Raw genomic sequence first — 16,532 nt, 5'->3', positions numbered from 1 at the left:
TTTTATACATGTAGATTAATATAAAATTTCATTGCAAGTATTACATTTAAAACTATATTTAAAATACACATTGGAAATAAATACACATGATACTGATTTTTCCAAAAGCTGTTTATTTAAATTTTAAGCAATAAATTCATATGGAATAGGGGCAAGTAAAATTGGATTTTCACGTCCTGATACAATGTGTCCAGGCCTAGGTTCGGCAGGCTGTCTTTTTAGCTTTACTTTTATGTTCTTCTCCTTCGCTAATTCCTTAAGTTTTTCATTTTCTTTTACACGTTGCAAAAAGTCTTCTCTACATTTAGAATGAGTTAAATGTTCAATACGAACATTAATTCTTTTGGCAATAATTCGCCCACGGACTCTCTTATTGACAATAACACCAAGAGCATGAGGAGTAACATTGAATACACGTCCAGTTTTTCCATGATAAACTTTATAAGGCATTCCCTTTTGAACAGCTCCATTACCTTTGATATCCACTATGTCGCCCACTTTGTACACTTTCATATATGTGGACAATGGAATCGTTCCATGTTTGCGGAACTTCCGGGAGAATAAATCCCTTGTTCCTCTGCGATATCCCTTTGAATTTGTCATAGCGACTGATTCTGCCTACAATATATGTATTTGTATTAAATCTTTTGCAATAATTGAACACAATCACAAAAGTATCATTAATTAAAATTGGTTATGTTAACTAAATAATTAGAATATTTTTTTATATAAATTTATATAGCAATATAGATGATTAAAATATTAAATTTTAATAAATAAAATGATGAAATATAGAATTTTTATCAAAATTTAAAACAAAATTTATTAACATATGCACGAATACTGTCACGTGCATTTGCTTAGGAAGACAATTTAAAATGAAATTCAGCTTTTCTTTCATGCAGATAAAAGTTAAACATAGCGAACAAAATATTAAGAAATTATAAAAAATGAAACATAAAGCAAATATCGTAAAAGCTTTTTAAAATTTTTCATAAATATTGTCTTATACTTACAAAAGACAAGTGTAACCATTCACGTTCTTCGAAAAAAGAATTTAAGATCGGTACTCTTATACTTATTATTATTACAGAAGAATCGATAATAATCGATACATAGTCGACTTCGATATTTAGTTATATGAGGTTCCTTCATTATACTTATTATTATTATAATAACAAATTGATATAACAAAGTTTTATTCATTAATTCTTCACTAATTTAACTTAAAAATAAATTTCAAGATTAACACATTTAATAAAATTTTTTAGACAAAATGAGCCATACACATATAATAATCACGTTGGATGAAATAAATTTTATAATAATAATAAATAACTTCGAGTATAATTTTAGAGACGTTTATAGCAATTTATATATTAGAGATTTATAAATTTATAAATTTATAAATAGAGGTTACTAATTTCATAAACTAAAATTATGATAATTTAGAACTTTACTAGATAGCGCTTTCACTATGAAGCTGATAGCAAAGGAGTGTCCTCTCTATTATTTATTTGATCATAATACCGCTGCATGACAGTTGTTTTATGAAAAAGATTCGTTGTTGGTCATAAGTATTTTACAACTTTACGTTATTTACTAAATAAATTAATAATTTAAATAATAAATACCATTTTATATTTATAATTAAATAATATTCAATAATGGTATGTATTTTACATAGTTTTTTTCACGAAACATAATAATATAGTATATCACATCATTATTATGGTATTTGCGACCCTATATTTATCATCAGAAGGGTTAATTTGTACGTGGAATTAAATTATGTATATATTACATATTGATATTCTTTTTCATTTTAACATATTATAACAACTACAATGAATAAAACTAGTTAATATAAAACATTAAATAATAATAAAAAATTTTTCATATTTTTCAGTTCCGGAATCAATACGACAGTGATGTCACAGTTTGGAGTCCACAAGGACGTTTACATCAAGTAGAGTATGCAATGGAAGCTGTGAAATTAGGATCAGCTACTGTAGGACTTAAAAATAAATCTCATGCAGTCCTTATTGCTCTGAAAAGAGCTTCTTCTGAGTTATCTGCTCATCAGAAAAAGATATTTCCCATAGATAAACATATGGGAATTTCTATCTCAGGTTTAACGGCTGATGCTAGGATGTTGAGGTATACCATAAACAATAATATATCAGTTATATCATGTCACTATTAATAAAAATATAATCATTGTTTTAAAATCTTTGTCAAATTAAAATTTGAATTTTTATTTATTTGTTTATAGTCGATATATGCGAACTGAATGTTTAAATTATAAATATTCTCATGATGACCTATTACCTGTAAGTCGGTTACTTGCATCCCTGGGAAATAAATTGCAAACATGTACTCAAAGATATGATAGAAGACCATATGGAGTAGGTTTACTTATTGCTGGATATGATGTAGGTAGATGTGATTAAATGGTTGATTACTATCTAGCAAAGGATAAACTGTTATTAAAGTATTATTAATATTTCTAAAGGATCAAGGACCACATATTTATCAAACATGTCCATCATCAAATTACTTTGATTGTAAAGCAATGGCTATTGGTGCACGTTCTCAGAGTGCTCGTACATACTTAGAAAAACATCTTAATGAACTTTTATCATGTGATCTTGATGAACTAATAAAACACGGTCTTCGTGCGTTAAGAGATACATTGCCAAATGAAGTTGATTTATCAGTAAAGGTAAATGAAAGATGTTCATTCTATTAGTTTCCAACGTTTTTTTCATAAGTAGTAGATTTGTGAAAAAAGTAAAAGAAGATTTTAATAAATTTTAGAATATTATTTTAATAGAAGACTTTAATAAATTTTTTAATTTGTCATGGTTTTCGAGTTTTTAATCGTATTCAACAAACGGCCATGGAAATTGTATAAAAAATTGTGAAAATTTCTTCTCTCCTATTTTTCTTATAAATTTAGCATATAAGTATTTTTTAAATCTTACGTAAGATATATTATAAGAGAAATTATTTTATTATAGAATGTCTCTATCGCAGTAGTGGGAAAAGGTACAGATTTTAAAATATATGATGAAGATGCAATTTCTGTCTATTTATCTCAAATTGAAGATGACAAGCGTAGTAAACCTACTGAACCAAATGTAAAACGAAATTTTAGACCTCCACAACCTCTACCTTCTGATGAAGATCTAGAAGACCCACAAGTTACAGTTGCAATGGACACAGATTAAAAATAATTTACTTTATAGCATATTTTATGTATACATTTGAAATGAATTTGCATTTTACGTTTAAAAATTGTATTTTTCCTCATCATATTCAATACAATAATAGGATGTCATGAATCATGAAAATTTTGTTAATTTTCAATATATATAATACATTTCTTTAGCCATGTAATTACAATTATCTACATGATTTGATAGTATTCCTTTATGTACAGATATACAATAATTTGTACTATTGAACATGAATACACAAGTATTTTCAATTACAATTAAAACAAATATGTTTATTGGTTTTCAATCTGTTTGTTTCTACGTGTTTTTAATATATTTGTTAAGAAAAATTCTCCAGCTTTATATGATGAACGCACTAATGGACCACTTGCAGTATATAAAAATCCTAGTTCATTTCCAATATTTTCCCATTTTTTAAATTTTTTAGGTGTAATATATTCAATTACTTTTAAATGTCTTTTTGTAGGTTGCATATATTGGCCAAGTGTCAAAGCATCTACACCTGCTTCTCTTAAGTCTGTCATTGTTTGCTCAATTTCTTCATCAGTTTCCCCTAATCCTAACATTATCGATGATTTTGTAATCAATTCTGGATTGCATACCTTTGCTGTTTCTAATACCTTCAACGATTGTCTAAAAAATACACGAAAATACATATATTTCTAAGTTTACTAAAAAAAGTTACAAAAGCTACAATATGTACCTTACCTATATTCAGCTCGTCTATCTCTAACAAATGGAGTTAAACGTTCAACAGTTTCAATATTATGAGCAAACACGTCAAGATTAGAATCAACAATTATTTTAACACAATTTTTGTCTCCCCTAAAATCTGGTACTAAACATTCCACTAAAATATTAGTTCTGCAAAAATATAAAAAGCATGTATATAAAATGTTTATTTAATATATAAATGCAAAGTACTTTGTTATAATAATAGACAAAATAAGGTGATAAGATTATGCACCTTTTTTTAATTTCCTTCACTGTTTCTGCAATATGACTAGCTCCGCCATCACTTAAATCTATTACAATATATAATTTTGACATAAGAAACATAATAATTTTGGTATATACATAAATTAAAAAATGTACAAACTACTTAACCATCTCTGTCTACCGATGTAAGTACAACATAATCCAAACCCCAATCCGTTATTGCAGTTGCTGTATTTACTGGTTCCTCCGGATTTAATGGTAATGGTGTGCGTGACGTTTTTACAGAACAGAAACGACAACCACGGGTACATGTATCGCCCATTAACTATATTAAATTGTTTTCCATTATTATATTCTCATATATAACTGATTAACCTTTTTGGATAAAACCCAATTGTTACTTGACAGTATTGCAACAAATAATTAGATTTTAGTAAAAGTATTATGTAATGAAATTACTAAATAGCAATGTGAAAATTTATATTATGAAATGTTGTGCATGATGAATAAATTTACATTTTGCTAACTTTTATCACTTTTAATATAAAGCACAATCATTAGCTTATACAGGGTGTAGCACATAATTGTTGCCACTAATTTTTGGGTACTTCTGATGATCTGACAAAAAAATGTTCCAAACAAAAGTTAACTAGTATTTAGCCAGCTACAAATTGCCGTTTAAAAAATTTCTAAAAAGTTATTTTTTAGATAAGGTACTAAGTTACTTTGTCGTTTTTAAATGACACAGCATTTTTGACTTCACATTGTTGTATTTGATATCAAGATGAGTTCAACGATTTACTATACTATGACCTTGATTCGAAACTTCCATTTAATTAGGAGGAATGGAGAATTGTGTATGGTAAGGATTATTTTATAGATGGACTATGAATAACATAGAATAGAAAAAAACATATCTTGATATTACATTATCTCCGTGTGTTCGATTACAACAAATACTTGAATTATAGCCGATGGTTTTGTAAATATAATTTGGACCAAATTTGTAATAACTGTTGCTATAATGCTATCAGAGCAAACTTCCATGTACACTGTACAGATTCACTCCTTTAGATGTTTGATATTTTGAATAAGCTCAGGATAGACCTTTAGACTACAGATGACTCCACAGAAAACAAATCTACTGAGGATTTAAAACAGCGAATCTGTATAGCATGCATGCAAATTTATTCTGACAGAAGCAACTACTACAAACTTATGACATCAGTCAGGATTATATTTACAAAACTATAGGCTATGATTCAAGCATTTGTTGTGATTGAACATACAGAAATAGTGTAATATCAAGGTATGTTTCTTCCTATTTTATGTTATTCATATTGCATCTATAAAATAATTCTCAGCATACATAATTCTCTATTCCTCTTGATTAAGCAAAAATTTCGAGGATCATTTTAAAGTCATGGTATAGTAGGTCGTTAAACTCCTCTGAATATTAGCTACAACATGAAGCCAAAAATAAATTTAAGAATATCAAGGTGACCTTGATATCTTATTGCACAAACAAGTTTCTGAAAATCTTTTATGTAGCAATTTGCAACTGGCTAGATACTGATTAATTTTTATTTAGAACATTTTTTTGTTAGACCATCAGAAGTAACCAAAAAATCATAGCATCAGTTATGTGTACAACTTGTATACTTTTAATTAAATCACCTTTTTAAACAATATTACAAAACAATGAGATACATAAAGTTAATAATACAAACCATAATAGTAGCTGTTGCTGTTCCATGTGTACCACCTCCCCAACATTCCCCAATATTAGGACATCGTGCCTCTTCACATACAGTGCTTAATTGTAATCGTCTTAATTGTGACTTTATTCTACTATAATTTTTACCCATTGGGATTTCTGTCTTAAGCCAAGGTGGTAATTTCAAACGAGATTTATCACCTTTTTCTAACTTCAATTTTCCATTATATTCTTTGTAGGTACCAGCAATAAAATGTTCTAAGTTAGGCCCATCCGCTAGTTTTTGAGAAAAAGTTTTTTCTTTGACACATTGCAACTGCTTTGGTACACAAACAATATTAGTATATATTTAAAAATATCAAATATTATTATCAATATTGCATTAGTAATACTATCATTAGCAATATTATTTGTCAAATACATACTGTTGAGTGAAAATTACAAGCAGTAGATATTTTTACTCGACTTGACTTATGAAAAGCTTGAAACATGTTTGCTTGTAAATGAACATTCAGATAACCTCTCAAAACTAAAAAGGAATCAGCCTTATAGCATGGAATACTATCAAATACAATAATGAACATCTGTACAAACTAGCATTTTCAAACTTTTAATTATTTATTTATATTTACTTATAACTATGAATTTAAAGTAAATATGAAATTTTCCTATTAATAGTAGTATAGTTTTCCTATCAATAATAAAGAATCTTAATAAAAGATTCTATACTTATATATTACATATTTTTTATGTTTTTATTTTTGTATTTGGTTTTAATTACTTAAGATCATAGAATATTTTAAAATATTTATTGTTTTTAATTTGAAGATTAAAATGGATAATTTAGAGAATTATTTATAAAACATTTCATAAACATTGTTATTCATCAAAAGATTTAATAAAAATATTAATAGCAACGTTTTTCATAAAAATCCGTCCATATTCTACAATAAATTTTGTTAGTTTAGCAACACATACTGACGTAATATCATCCGATCTTTAGAGCTTCTGTGATTGGACCGGGTAAAGGTCGGGTGACTTCGTAATTTGTTAGTTATTACGTTTGACATATCAGTGCTTCGTTTTGTTTTAATCATTGAATTTATTTAATGAAAATAAATATTTGACAAATATTACGCCACAATGGCAGATCCTGGAGGGTGGACTACTACACAAGATAACGATTTTTCTAATTTTCAATCGAACGACAGCTTTAATTTGAATGAAGTAACTGGTATCGATGGTATGTTGTATTTAATATTTACTAAAATATTTTTTATCGTTTTGTTTTAAAAGCTATAATGAAATAGTAATTTTCCCGTATTTTTAAATTATATTATTTTTATTTTTTATTTGTTACTCATTTGTTTTTATATAATTTTATTTTTCAGTGATTTTTATGCAATTTTATATAATTTTTTAAGTAATGAATTTGTTTTAAATCAAGAATATGATTATACTTGTTGATTATATATATTTACTTATTTAAAGAATTGTAGTCAAATTATTTTCTAGAAATGAATTAAACAGTTTTTAACTCATATCAACAGTTGTAATCAACAACATATCTTTTTAATGTAATTATAACATTTTATATGATTAATATGAAAATATCATTACATATTACTTTATTTGTTATTACATGTGAGAGAAGAAGAAGAGAGAGAGAGAGAGATTTTGTTTTGTATATGTTAAATCATTATCTTAAATTTTTTTTATTACAGAACTTCTTACAAACTGTGAAAGTGAATTATTGAAAAATGAAAATTTATTTAACGACGATGCATTATTATCACAATTGGAGGAGCCTTTAGGCATGGATACAGAGGGATTAGATTTTTTAAACTTTAACAATAGTAAAGAACTAAAAGATTTTAAAGAATTTCATGATTACGAGGATCCAAATATTATCAAATCTGTACCAAGTGGAAATGTAATATTAGCTCCAGCAATAACAGAAAATACACAACAAGTTCCTTGTGTCACTCAACAATCTCAACAACAAAAGCAACGACCACAATTACAGGATATAACTTCTATACAAAATAGAGCACAAAGAATATCTGTCACACCAGCACCTACAGTATTTAGTTCACAATATGCTATACCACAAAACTTAAACTTCAGTGTCCAGTCTCCTGTTGTAACTATAGCACCAGTAACACAACAAAGACAGTTGCTTTTACCAGCTAAACTTATAAAATCAGAATCAGTTGTTTATTCTAGGGGATCACAAGCTGTTAGTTCAACATCTGTACCACATCAGATACATACCTTAGTAAACACTGCTAATGGAACAGTTTTAACTGCTGGTAAGAATTTATGATGTCATGAGATTTTTATTAAATTTATTATATCTTAATTTTTATTAAATTTATTATATCTTAATTTTTATTAAATTTATTATATCTTAATTTTTATTAAATTTGTTATATTCTAATTTTTATTTAGGTATTCCAGTTGTATTAGATACTGATAAGGTACAGATTAATCGATTAAGCACAAATACACATATAGGTGTACCAAGAGTAAAAGAAGTAAAACGTAGTGCTCATAATGCCATAGAACGACGTTACAGAACATCAATTAATGATAAAATCATTGAATTGAAGAATATTATTGTTGGAGTAGATGCTAAACTGAACAAATCGGCAATTTTGAGAAAAACTATTGATTATATTAGGTATATTATGTTAATATGTCTTTGATTTTTAAAATATTTGTTATAAATTAAAGAAAATTTTTATTAGAAATAATGAAAATTTTAGGTTTCTTCAAAATTCTAATGCAAGATTAAAAGCAGAAAATATGTCGTTAAAATTAGCTGCTCAAAGGCAAAATTTACGCGATTTATTAGTATGCGGTGAACTTACACCACCTAGATCAGATTCAAGTGAATCATCTTTATCTCCAGCACCAGCACCATTATCTCCTCAATCTCCTTCATCTATAAAAGATGATCCAGATTTGTTACAAAATGTTGATTCAACATCTGTTCTTACAAATCAAGGCATGAGAGATCATACTAGGCTTACGATTTGTGGATTTATGCTCCTCTTTTTAGCATTTAATCCTTTAGGTTTTTTGATAAATAATGTTGGAAGATTCAATTCTGATTATATAAACACAAAATTGGATGGTCGTACAATTCTTAATTATCAAGGTATCATAATACAATAATTACAATACTATTACATTATAATATACAGTATAATAATAATGTTATCACATTATACTAATTGTTATATATGTTGCTATGTATAACGAGTAATACTATTATTAATCTCTTTGTAGATCAATCAGATCTTGAAAATCCAGTGTGGAGCAATGTGTTTTTATGGCTAACAAATGCTATACTTTTAATTGGCGGACTTTGCAGACTATTGCTATATGGTGATCCAATACTACCATCTGACAGTAAAATTTTCCTTGAACTTCATCGATGGAGACGTCAAGCAGAATTCAATATATCAAAGAATGAATATAGTCAAGCATGCCGAGATTTACATCAATGTTTGCAATACTTAGGCCGACCATATCCATCATCACGCGCAGAAATTTGGCTTGCAACTATGTGGCAAATTATAAGACAACTTCTTCATAAATTATGGATTGGAAAATGGATTTTGTATACTCATAAATGGTTTTCTGAAAAAACTACACGACAACAAGCAGAGATATCAGCTATGGAAATGGCTATTATTTATCAGCATATGTTATGTCTACATTTGTCAGAAGGATCAAAGAGTGGAACTCTGTATCTTGCTCTTTCTGCAGTGAATTATGCAGAAGCCACTGGAGAAACTATTCCAAAATCATTATTAGCAGAAATATATATTAATGTTGCATTGTGTTTCAAGCACTCATTATTTCCATTTATTCATAAATATTATTTAGGCAAGGCACGCACTTTATTATCATCATGTGCAGTTCCACCAAAATTAAAGTGGATAATGAGTGATGAAGGAACTAAATTTTTAGCATTTCAAAAATGGCAATATGGAGAACAACCAGATAACGAATTTACTTCTCAAACTAGTAAAGCTGATCCTTTATCGTATGCTTCACGTGCATATAGAGATTATTTAATCGGACATTGTTTACGTATTTTAACCGGTACTGTTGGAGATGCTCATTTATCTTCAATATTAGAATATGGACAAACTATTATGGCTTCTGCTGGAATAGATGCTGGATTTTTATGTACTGATAAAGTTACAGTTACACGTAAGTTTAAATAAAATCTTGTTTAACGAGTTCATTGGTTGTATTGGATGTCATTAAATTTCTTTCTTCCTTTTTTTTCTTTAATTAATAAATAAAATTTGGTGAATTAATGTTTTAGATTGCGAAGATGAAATTGGATTATGGTGGGGAGCAGTTATATATGTAGCAGCATGTTGGAGATTGAAAGAAGACGATTCACAAGCATGGAGCATTGTTGAAAGCAAATTTCCTTATGAAAAATGCTACCAACTTTGCAATAACAATAACAGTATTAGTCCACTGCCATATATTGTTTTGAATGCTTTGCAAGCAGCAAAAGCGACTACTAAATCAGTCTCTATGCGTTTTATTGATCAGGCAGGAATATTGCTTGAACAATGTTTGGTTTATTATAATTGCAAGCAACAGTCATCCCAAAACGTTTTGGTAAGATATTTAAATATTATGTTTATATTATATTAATATATTCAACTCTTTTATACAAAAATTATTATAATTACTTATATTTTTTTGTAATGCTTTTATTTTACATACATAAAAAATTAGAAATTATGAAATAATAAATTATATAACATATGATTTGAATACGGAAATAAAATATTTAATTCTTTTTATATTTTTTGAAATTTATGATTTTTGAAAAATCTGTTTTTCATGTTATTTATCTTCTCAAAATGAATATCGTTACACTTTTTTTCATAAAACAAAAGAAAATGATCAAATAATGAATTATATATGTAGTAACTTTAAGTATATTGTCTAATTCTCACAAAATTAAAAGTATCTGGTAACAATAGTTTTTATGCATATATTTATGCAATTGCTTACTTGTTACAAGTGTGCATTGTAGTTGCATTGCATGTAATATAACTATGCAATACTTCTACAGTGCAACTCCTGTGGCAGGTCTCAGCGTCATATGTGATAGATAAATATATATATATACAGGGTAGACCAAATAAAATGTTATAGACTGTTTCTTCCATTGTAGATATTTTCTTTCTTTCCTAAATTAAACAGGATAGCGGGGTAATCATTTGAAGTACAATAAATTTTTTTAAGACTACTAAGAAAAGTTTAAAGGCAGCCTCCTTCATTTATCTTAAATGCAATGAGATACTCATTTTCTTTATTTAGGTAACTCATATCAAACAAAGTAACATTTACTTGAAACATTTCTTTTTATTCTGCTCAATTAAAGAGATTTAATAAATAATTCAATGCACTTCTAGGTACATTTAGAGACAAGAATATATTTCAACTCTTTTTATAAACACATTATTTTACCTATTTGTTTGATAATAGAAAGATAATTTCTTGAAATATTTTATGAACAAGACCTAATAGGTGTTTAGAAATCTAAAGACATCATTTTAAACATTTATTCAAATAATTCTCACTTTAGAATACATTTACACACATACTTTTCCCCTCCTTTCTTCTTTTTTTACCTTCTGAAGTTTCTCTTGAGAGAAGTATGTATTTTTTGCCATAGCTCTTTAACTGTGTAAAGTCAAAAAATATTCAAGTTAGATATTATTTCATTTAATAAGAGCTATTCGAATAAAGAAATGTTAATATCTCACTCCATTTGAAATAAAAGGGGTCCTCTTTACCTGTGTATAATAGTCTTCCTAAAAATTTTTTACATACCAGATGATTTAACAACTCCTTTGTCCTTAATTTAAAAAGAAATGAAATGATTTCTGAGAATTTGGCTTATAATATTTTACAGGATGGTAGAAAATGGAATCAAAACTTTTTCTTGGGAATAGATAGCTCTTAACAGTTCCTGAATCCAACAAATCAATCAAATCTACAAAATTAATAATAATTTTCTTATTAGCTTTGATTATTTTTTTAGCTTACTCAATTGTGGATTTGTGATTGGTTACTTGAAATGCGAACTACACTTTGGCAGGAATTGGATAATGATTTAGAAAAATTAACTACAAATATATCTCTTGGAGGTTTTCAACGTGATTTAGCTTGTTTGAGACAATTATGTCAGCATATTCCAGTAAGTTTATACATATATTTTAATATCATAATTTATAAGTTAATTACTATTTTTAACAATTGTCACGTACTTTTTAGTCTACTTTGGCAAGAGTATTTGTTTATGAAGCCACAACACGTATAATGGCGGGAGCAACACCAGTGAAAACTCAAATATTGTTAGACCGTAGCTTACATCACAGAAATTCACGTTCTTCAATTATCTGTGGAAAAGATCGTTCACAAGATCAATATACTGGAGAAAGAGAACACGCGGTAGCTTTATGTTTAGCTTGCCGACATTTACCTCCACTATTACTAGCCTCTCCTGGAGAACGTGCAGGCATGCTTGCAGAAGCTGCTAAAACTCTTGAGAGGGTAGGTGATAGAAAGAGACTTCAAGAATGTTACAAATTAATGAGACAATTAGGACCAGCTATCTCTGCTAACTAATATATTACTGGTATAAGAATATACCTCATTCAATCCTGTCTTTTACATAGGTTTGGTCTCTTTCATGACTCATTGTTGTAAACAAAATTTACAAAGAAATTAACGGATCTAACATGGTTTCTCTTTTAGTACTATTTCACGTTATACTAAAACAAACGTTAAAATAAAAGACAGGCAAAAAATATAAATATGCACTAATTATGTATATATATAGTGTATAGTATTATGATATCACATAGAGTATAAAGTAAAAGAAAGTTTCCAGGGCTTAAGTTGAACAGCTGATTTAATTTATATCAATGCACATTGTGCAAGATTGTTGTACATAAATTATAATATTTACAAACAGAAATTATGATATTCTTAACGCAACTAAGACTTTTAAATAACTTGTTTTAATTTGATATTTTCATTTTCAATATAATTATTTTGTAATTTAATTAATGCATCTGTCATTGCTATATATATCTGTGTGTGCATAATATGATGGTATTGAAGTCTGTAAATGATATGTTTGAGTTTTTTCAAAATATATAATTTTATTATAAGTTTTCATTACTTAAGAGATATAAATTGATATAAATATCTCTATATATACTACATGTAAAATTAACACATTAACATACAAAATGTAGCTTTATAATTAAGAAATGATTAAACTTAATTATTATTTAATAGAACATATAAACTATCTTAAATACACAGGCTGTTTTAAATATTCAAAATAAATTATAAGAACAATTTTATATAAAAATAAATGAGATCGGAAATTAAATTATAATATTTTTCTCATTCTTTCTTTATTTATAAACATCTATTTTTTAAATCAATTTTCACTTCATTTACAACATCAAAAATTTAGTCAAAAAGATATGTAATATTTAATTACATTTATTTTTTGTAAAAAATAATGTTTGCTACAATATTTTATGAGTGTAAAGATAATTTGTATATAATAATTCTACCAAAGAAATCTGTACTTTCATTAAATACAAATTTAAAAGTTTTTGCTTTTATTGGATTTGTTAAACTGAAAATTTGTATCGTATTTTTGTCTTCTGGATAAAACGATTCATGAAATTTAGTTTCTTTATTACCAACTTCTAAATGACAATTTTTGCCAACAAATCCACCTTGAAATTCAATTTCAAATGAACTTATTTCATATTCTTGTTCAAATTCAATAATTATCCACTGAAAAGTTCCCTATAACATACAATATGTAATAGTAGTAATAATATATGTAAGAATTATTTATTTAATACATATGTTTCTTTAAGTATAACTTTAAAAAACTGTAAAAGATTTATTTTATCACTTCATCATCAAAATGCATTACTTTAAAACAAAATAATAGGTAAGGAATACACTAATACATAACAATATAGGAGGAAAGTACAAAAAAGATTTCCTTACCGCGTCAGAATTCCAACAAGTTTCAGGACAATTATCGAACATGTAATTTTTCCCATAAGATCGATTATTCTTATTCAAAACTGAACTAACCCTAGATAAGTAACATATGATAGATATAACTTTTGTTTGTATAAAACAAATTTCTAATTATTTTACATATATATATTTTAGTTTAGTTTAGTTTATCGTAAATAATAGCTCACCGACACTCGAATTTATATTGTTTTAATAAACACGTCATACTAAAATAAAACTAATATAATACATGTGTAACTTAACGTCGATTGAATGTAAGGTTAAGTAGAATGAACTTATGTTGAGTATTATCTATCCAGTATTCACGATATACTACTACAATATTTAAAGTCAATTCTAAAATCCAAACAACTTAAGTGTGAGGAGGTGCGTTGAAATAAGCAATAAAAATGCATCTGCAAAGATGTAATCTTTGATTCCTGATGTACATATACTTCTTAAGAAGTAACCAATTTGATGTACATGCCTTCTAAAAATCTGTAGAAGGCTATAACATCTATGCACAGGTACTATGCTATTATGTACATATATCAACAAATTCAAAAAACAAAAAACAATTTACAAAACAAGAAATGTTATATATTTAAAACTATTATAATTTAATGTATTATACAATATAATTTGAAGTATTATATAATTTCAATAACTCTTAGAAAAAGTAACAAATTTCTATATATGATGTGAAACAATCAGAACTCTTAATATTACATTGTCAGCTAATCCAATCTGGTAGAATAGGTAAAAATGCTATTGCAGATGCTTTTCAAGTAAGAAATATATTTATGCAGTTCTTTAATTTACTCTCTGGTGCCATATCTTGGCAGACTAATCATATAAGTTTAAGGTTACATGAATATGACTATTGATATGGTCTGCTAAACTAAAGAAGTTTAGAAAAAGCAAGCAGGCTATGTAGATGTATTAAAAAGGATTTTTATGAAAAATAAAATTGTGTTAACATAAGTTAAGAAAAATATATAGTATTAAGACTAGGTATGTACAGTTTTAGATCATGGTATAATTACTGTATAAATTGTAAAATGCAGTCATCAAGCTTCCCATAACACAGTTGGTTAGTACAACTCAGAGAGTTGTCCAAATTTATCAAATCTTGCTATATAGAAACAATGTTACAACAATATCGCGTTATAGGAGGATTTTCAGAATTTTTGCACTGTGTTACAAAAGGGTTGAATATACAAACCATTCTGCAATCCATGTTTTGCTGCAATTTGTTCCCAGGACTTTCCTTTTAATTCATTGTCTTTGTACACCGTTGCTTCTTTATTCCATACACATGGATATTTTCTGATAATCTCAATAAATTGTTCAGTTTCTGTTGTGTATAAGCACATCACTATTCGTAACAAATTTAAACTGACAATTGACAAGTAAAACAATTGAAAAATAGTGGTAGCATCGATGAGTAGCGGAGGAGAAATGTGTACATGACACGGAGCACGGCTAAAGCAAACATACACTGCTAGCCGTAAATACTAGGACTTTTATTGATATTTAGTATAAATTACATGCTACCCATCATTTTTATTTTCTATTATTATATTATACAAAACATATGAGAAATATAAATCAATGCAAATAGAGAAGTAGGAGGCACCCGATATCTGAAAAGTCACTTAGCTGTGAAATATGATATGCTGTGCCTACCATAAAAATAGTTATTACATTTACTTCATAAGCCTGTTTTATATACAAATCAGACGTGTCACTTGTATTAACTTCTAAATTTATTTTCATCGTATCCTGCAGCTTCAACAATTTCCTCAAGCTCTCTTACGAATATAGAGGCTCCTTGTGTCCTTGTCTAATAACACATGACATGCACACAATAAATATGTATGTGTACACAGATCGGTTATCGGCGAACGGTTTACTCTGCATTCCTGATTAGCAAGGGCTGCGGGAAAGGGTCTCTATGCAGCGTTGTTTTTCTATTGTCATATCGTATCCACTTACACGGTAATATATGTATGATATGATTTGTGTATTATATCTTTATATCTTTATGGCCGGTACAAACTCTGAACGTAGAGGCGGTAATTCGTAGTGCGCACTTTTCGGCTCACTTTTTTATCATTTCCTTACTCATTTATGGCGATAATTTAAGAAATATATATACGTATGTATGTCCAAATAAATTTTATTACTAAATTCTACTATTGTAATAAATATAACATAATCATTTTCAGTAGTCACTTAAAAATAAAAAAAATTGATTATATAAAAAGTAAATTAATTGCTTTAGATTCAAAAGATTGAAAAATACTATAGGTCTTAAAAAGTAAAATCAAATGACAATCAATAACAAGAAAAATTAAAATTGTTTTATAAAATACAACAATGAATAAAACCGATGTGTTTACTGCTTTTATATATAATTGCTGTAAACACATTTACCAGAAATTAACTCAAAAATGTTGTGTGATTGTACTGATTTTTAATTTTATTCATAATAAATTAATAGCTATAATAATGATAACTAT

The 16,532-nt window shown here is 27.3% G+C and overlaps 5 protein-coding genes and 1 long non-coding RNA gene across 7 annotated transcripts; 2 read left to right on the top strand and 4 right to left on the bottom strand.

Moving 5' to 3' along the window:
- Nucleotides 1-93: 93 nt before the first annotated feature.
- LOC126919513 (60S ribosomal protein L21) lies at nucleotides 94-1,160 on the bottom strand. The gene is made up of 2 exons (XM_050728849.1): nucleotides 1,017-1,160; nucleotides 94-618 (listed from the first exon to the last, which is right to left on the bottom strand). The coding sequence occupies exon 2, from the start codon at nucleotides 601-603 to the stop codon at nucleotides 124-126; it is 480 nt and encodes a 159-aa protein (XP_050584806.1). The 5' UTR covers nucleotides 604-618; nucleotides 1,017-1,160; the 3' UTR covers nucleotides 94-123.
- Nucleotides 1,161-1,502: 342 nt separating this feature from the next.
- LOC126919695 (proteasome subunit alpha type-1) lies at nucleotides 1,503-3,528 on the top strand. Its single transcript, XM_050729190.1, has 5 exons — nucleotides 1,503-1,670; nucleotides 1,910-2,160; nucleotides 2,276-2,435; nucleotides 2,516-2,725; nucleotides 3,024-3,528. The coding sequence occupies exons 1-5, from the start codon at nucleotides 1,668-1,670 to the stop codon at nucleotides 3,231-3,233; spliced, it is 834 nt and encodes a 277-aa protein (XP_050585147.1). The 5' UTR covers nucleotides 1,503-1,667; the 3' UTR covers nucleotides 3,234-3,528.
- On the bottom strand, nucleotides 3,286-6,612 carry LOC126919694 (lipoyl synthase, mitochondrial). 2 transcript variants are annotated; one of them, XM_050729188.1, is made up of 6 exons: nucleotides 6,324-6,612; nucleotides 5,912-6,214; nucleotides 4,350-4,506; nucleotides 4,210-4,267; nucleotides 3,951-4,106; nucleotides 3,286-3,875 (listed from the first exon to the last, which is right to left on the bottom strand). In XM_050729188.1, exons 1-6 carry the CDS (start codon nucleotides 6,480-6,482, stop codon nucleotides 3,515-3,517), a joined length of 1,194 nt encoding a protein of 397 aa, XP_050585145.1. In that variant the 5' UTR covers nucleotides 6,483-6,612; the 3' UTR covers nucleotides 3,286-3,514. The 2 variants fall into 2 exon arrangements, with proteins under 2 accessions (XP_050585145.1, XP_050585144.1); XM_050729187.1 differs by having other exon boundaries at nucleotides 5,912-6,217; nucleotides 6,324-6,611.
- Nucleotides 6,613-6,904: 292 nt separating this feature from the next.
- LOC126919693 (sterol regulatory element-binding protein 1) lies at nucleotides 6,905-13,357 on the top strand. Its single transcript, XM_050729186.1, has 8 exons — nucleotides 6,905-7,141; nucleotides 7,623-8,210; nucleotides 8,350-8,581; nucleotides 8,667-9,061; nucleotides 9,193-10,125; nucleotides 10,244-10,551; nucleotides 11,990-12,145; nucleotides 12,223-13,357. Exons 1-8 carry the CDS (start codon nucleotides 7,042-7,044, stop codon nucleotides 12,574-12,576), a joined length of 3,066 nt encoding a protein of 1,021 aa, XP_050585143.1. The 5' UTR covers nucleotides 6,905-7,041; the 3' UTR covers nucleotides 12,577-13,357.
- On the bottom strand, nucleotides 10,466-11,897 carry LOC126919698 (uncharacterized). The gene is made up of 2 exons (XR_007711748.1): nucleotides 11,779-11,897; nucleotides 10,466-11,132 (listed from the first exon to the last, which is right to left on the bottom strand). It is a non-coding gene; the product is annotated as an uncharacterized LOC126919698 (long non-coding RNA).
- Nucleotides 12,983-16,501, bottom strand: LOC126919697 (nuclear receptor 2C2-associated protein). The gene is made up of 3 exons (XM_050729192.1): nucleotides 14,196-16,501; nucleotides 13,993-14,083; nucleotides 12,983-13,782 (listed from the first exon to the last, which is right to left on the bottom strand). The coding sequence occupies exons 1-3, from the start codon at nucleotides 14,231-14,233 to the stop codon at nucleotides 13,504-13,506; spliced, it is 408 nt and encodes a 135-aa protein (XP_050585149.1). The 5' UTR covers nucleotides 14,234-16,501; the 3' UTR covers nucleotides 12,983-13,503.
- Nucleotides 16,502-16,532: the final 31 nt, after the last annotated feature.

Source organism: Bombus affinis, chromosome 8 (assembly GCF_024516045.1).
Source record: "Bombus affinis isolate iyBomAffi1 chromosome 8, iyBomAffi1.2, whole genome shotgun sequence".
Classification (NCBI taxonomy): Eukaryota; Metazoa; Arthropoda; class Insecta; order Hymenoptera; family Apidae; genus Bombus; species Bombus affinis.
Note: the sequence above shows the minus strand (reverse complement) of the source record. Positions and strands in the feature narration are given on the sequence as shown.

What these genes read in the sequence shown, in the direction of transcription:
- LOC126919697 (XM_050729192.1), bottom strand. Translation starts at nt 14,233, where the DNA reads ATGACGTGTTTATTAAAACAATATAAATTCGAGTGTCG. An exon ending in CAATATAAATTCGAGTGTCG is followed by an intron (nt 14,084 to 14,195) that starts GTGAGCTATTAT and finishes TTACTTATCTAG; the next exon opens with GGTTAGTTCAGTTTTGAATA. An exon ending in CTTGTTGGAATTCTGACGCG is followed by an intron (nt 13,783 to 13,992) that starts GTAAGGAAATCT and finishes TGTATGTTATAG; the next exon opens with GGAACTTTTCAGTGGATAAT.
- LOC126919513 (XM_050728849.1), bottom strand. Translation starts at nt 603, where the DNA reads ATGACAAATTCAAAGGGATATCGCAGAGGAACAAGGGATTTATTCTCC.
- LOC126919694 (XM_050729187.1), bottom strand. Translation starts at nt 6,482, where the DNA reads ATGTTCATTATTGTATTTGATAGTATTCCATGCTATAAGGCTGATTCC. An exon ending in TACATCGGTAGACAGAGATG is followed by an intron (nt 4,268 to 4,349) that starts GTTAAGTAGTTT and finishes ATATTGTAATAG; the next exon opens with ATTTAAGTGATGGCGGAGCT. An exon ending in GATAGACGAGCTGAATATAG is followed by an intron (nt 3,876 to 3,950) that starts GTAAGGTACATA and finishes TGTATTTTTTAG; the next exon opens with ACAATCGTTGAAGGTATTAG.
- LOC126919693 (XM_050729186.1), top strand. Translation starts at nt 7,042, where the DNA reads ATGGCAGATCCTGGAGGGTGGACTACTACACAAGATAACGATTTTTCT. An exon ending in TGGAACAGTTTTAACTGCTG is followed by an intron (nt 8,211 to 8,349) that starts GTAAGAATTTAT and finishes ATTTTTATTTAG; the next exon opens with GTATTCCAGTTGTATTAGAT. An exon ending in AATTATGTCAGCATATTCCA is followed by an intron (nt 12,146 to 12,222) that starts GTAAGTTTATAC and finishes CGTACTTTTTAG; the next exon opens with TCTACTTTGGCAAGAGTATT.
- LOC126919695 (XM_050729190.1), top strand. An exon ending in GCTGATGCTAGGATGTTGAG is followed by an intron (nt 2,161 to 2,275) that starts GTATACCATAAA and finishes ATTTGTTTATAG; the next exon opens with TCGATATATGCGAACTGAAT. An exon ending in TACTTATTGCTGGATATGAT is followed by an intron (nt 2,436 to 2,515) that starts GTAGGTAGATGT and finishes ATATTTCTAAAG; the next exon opens with GATCAAGGACCACATATTTA.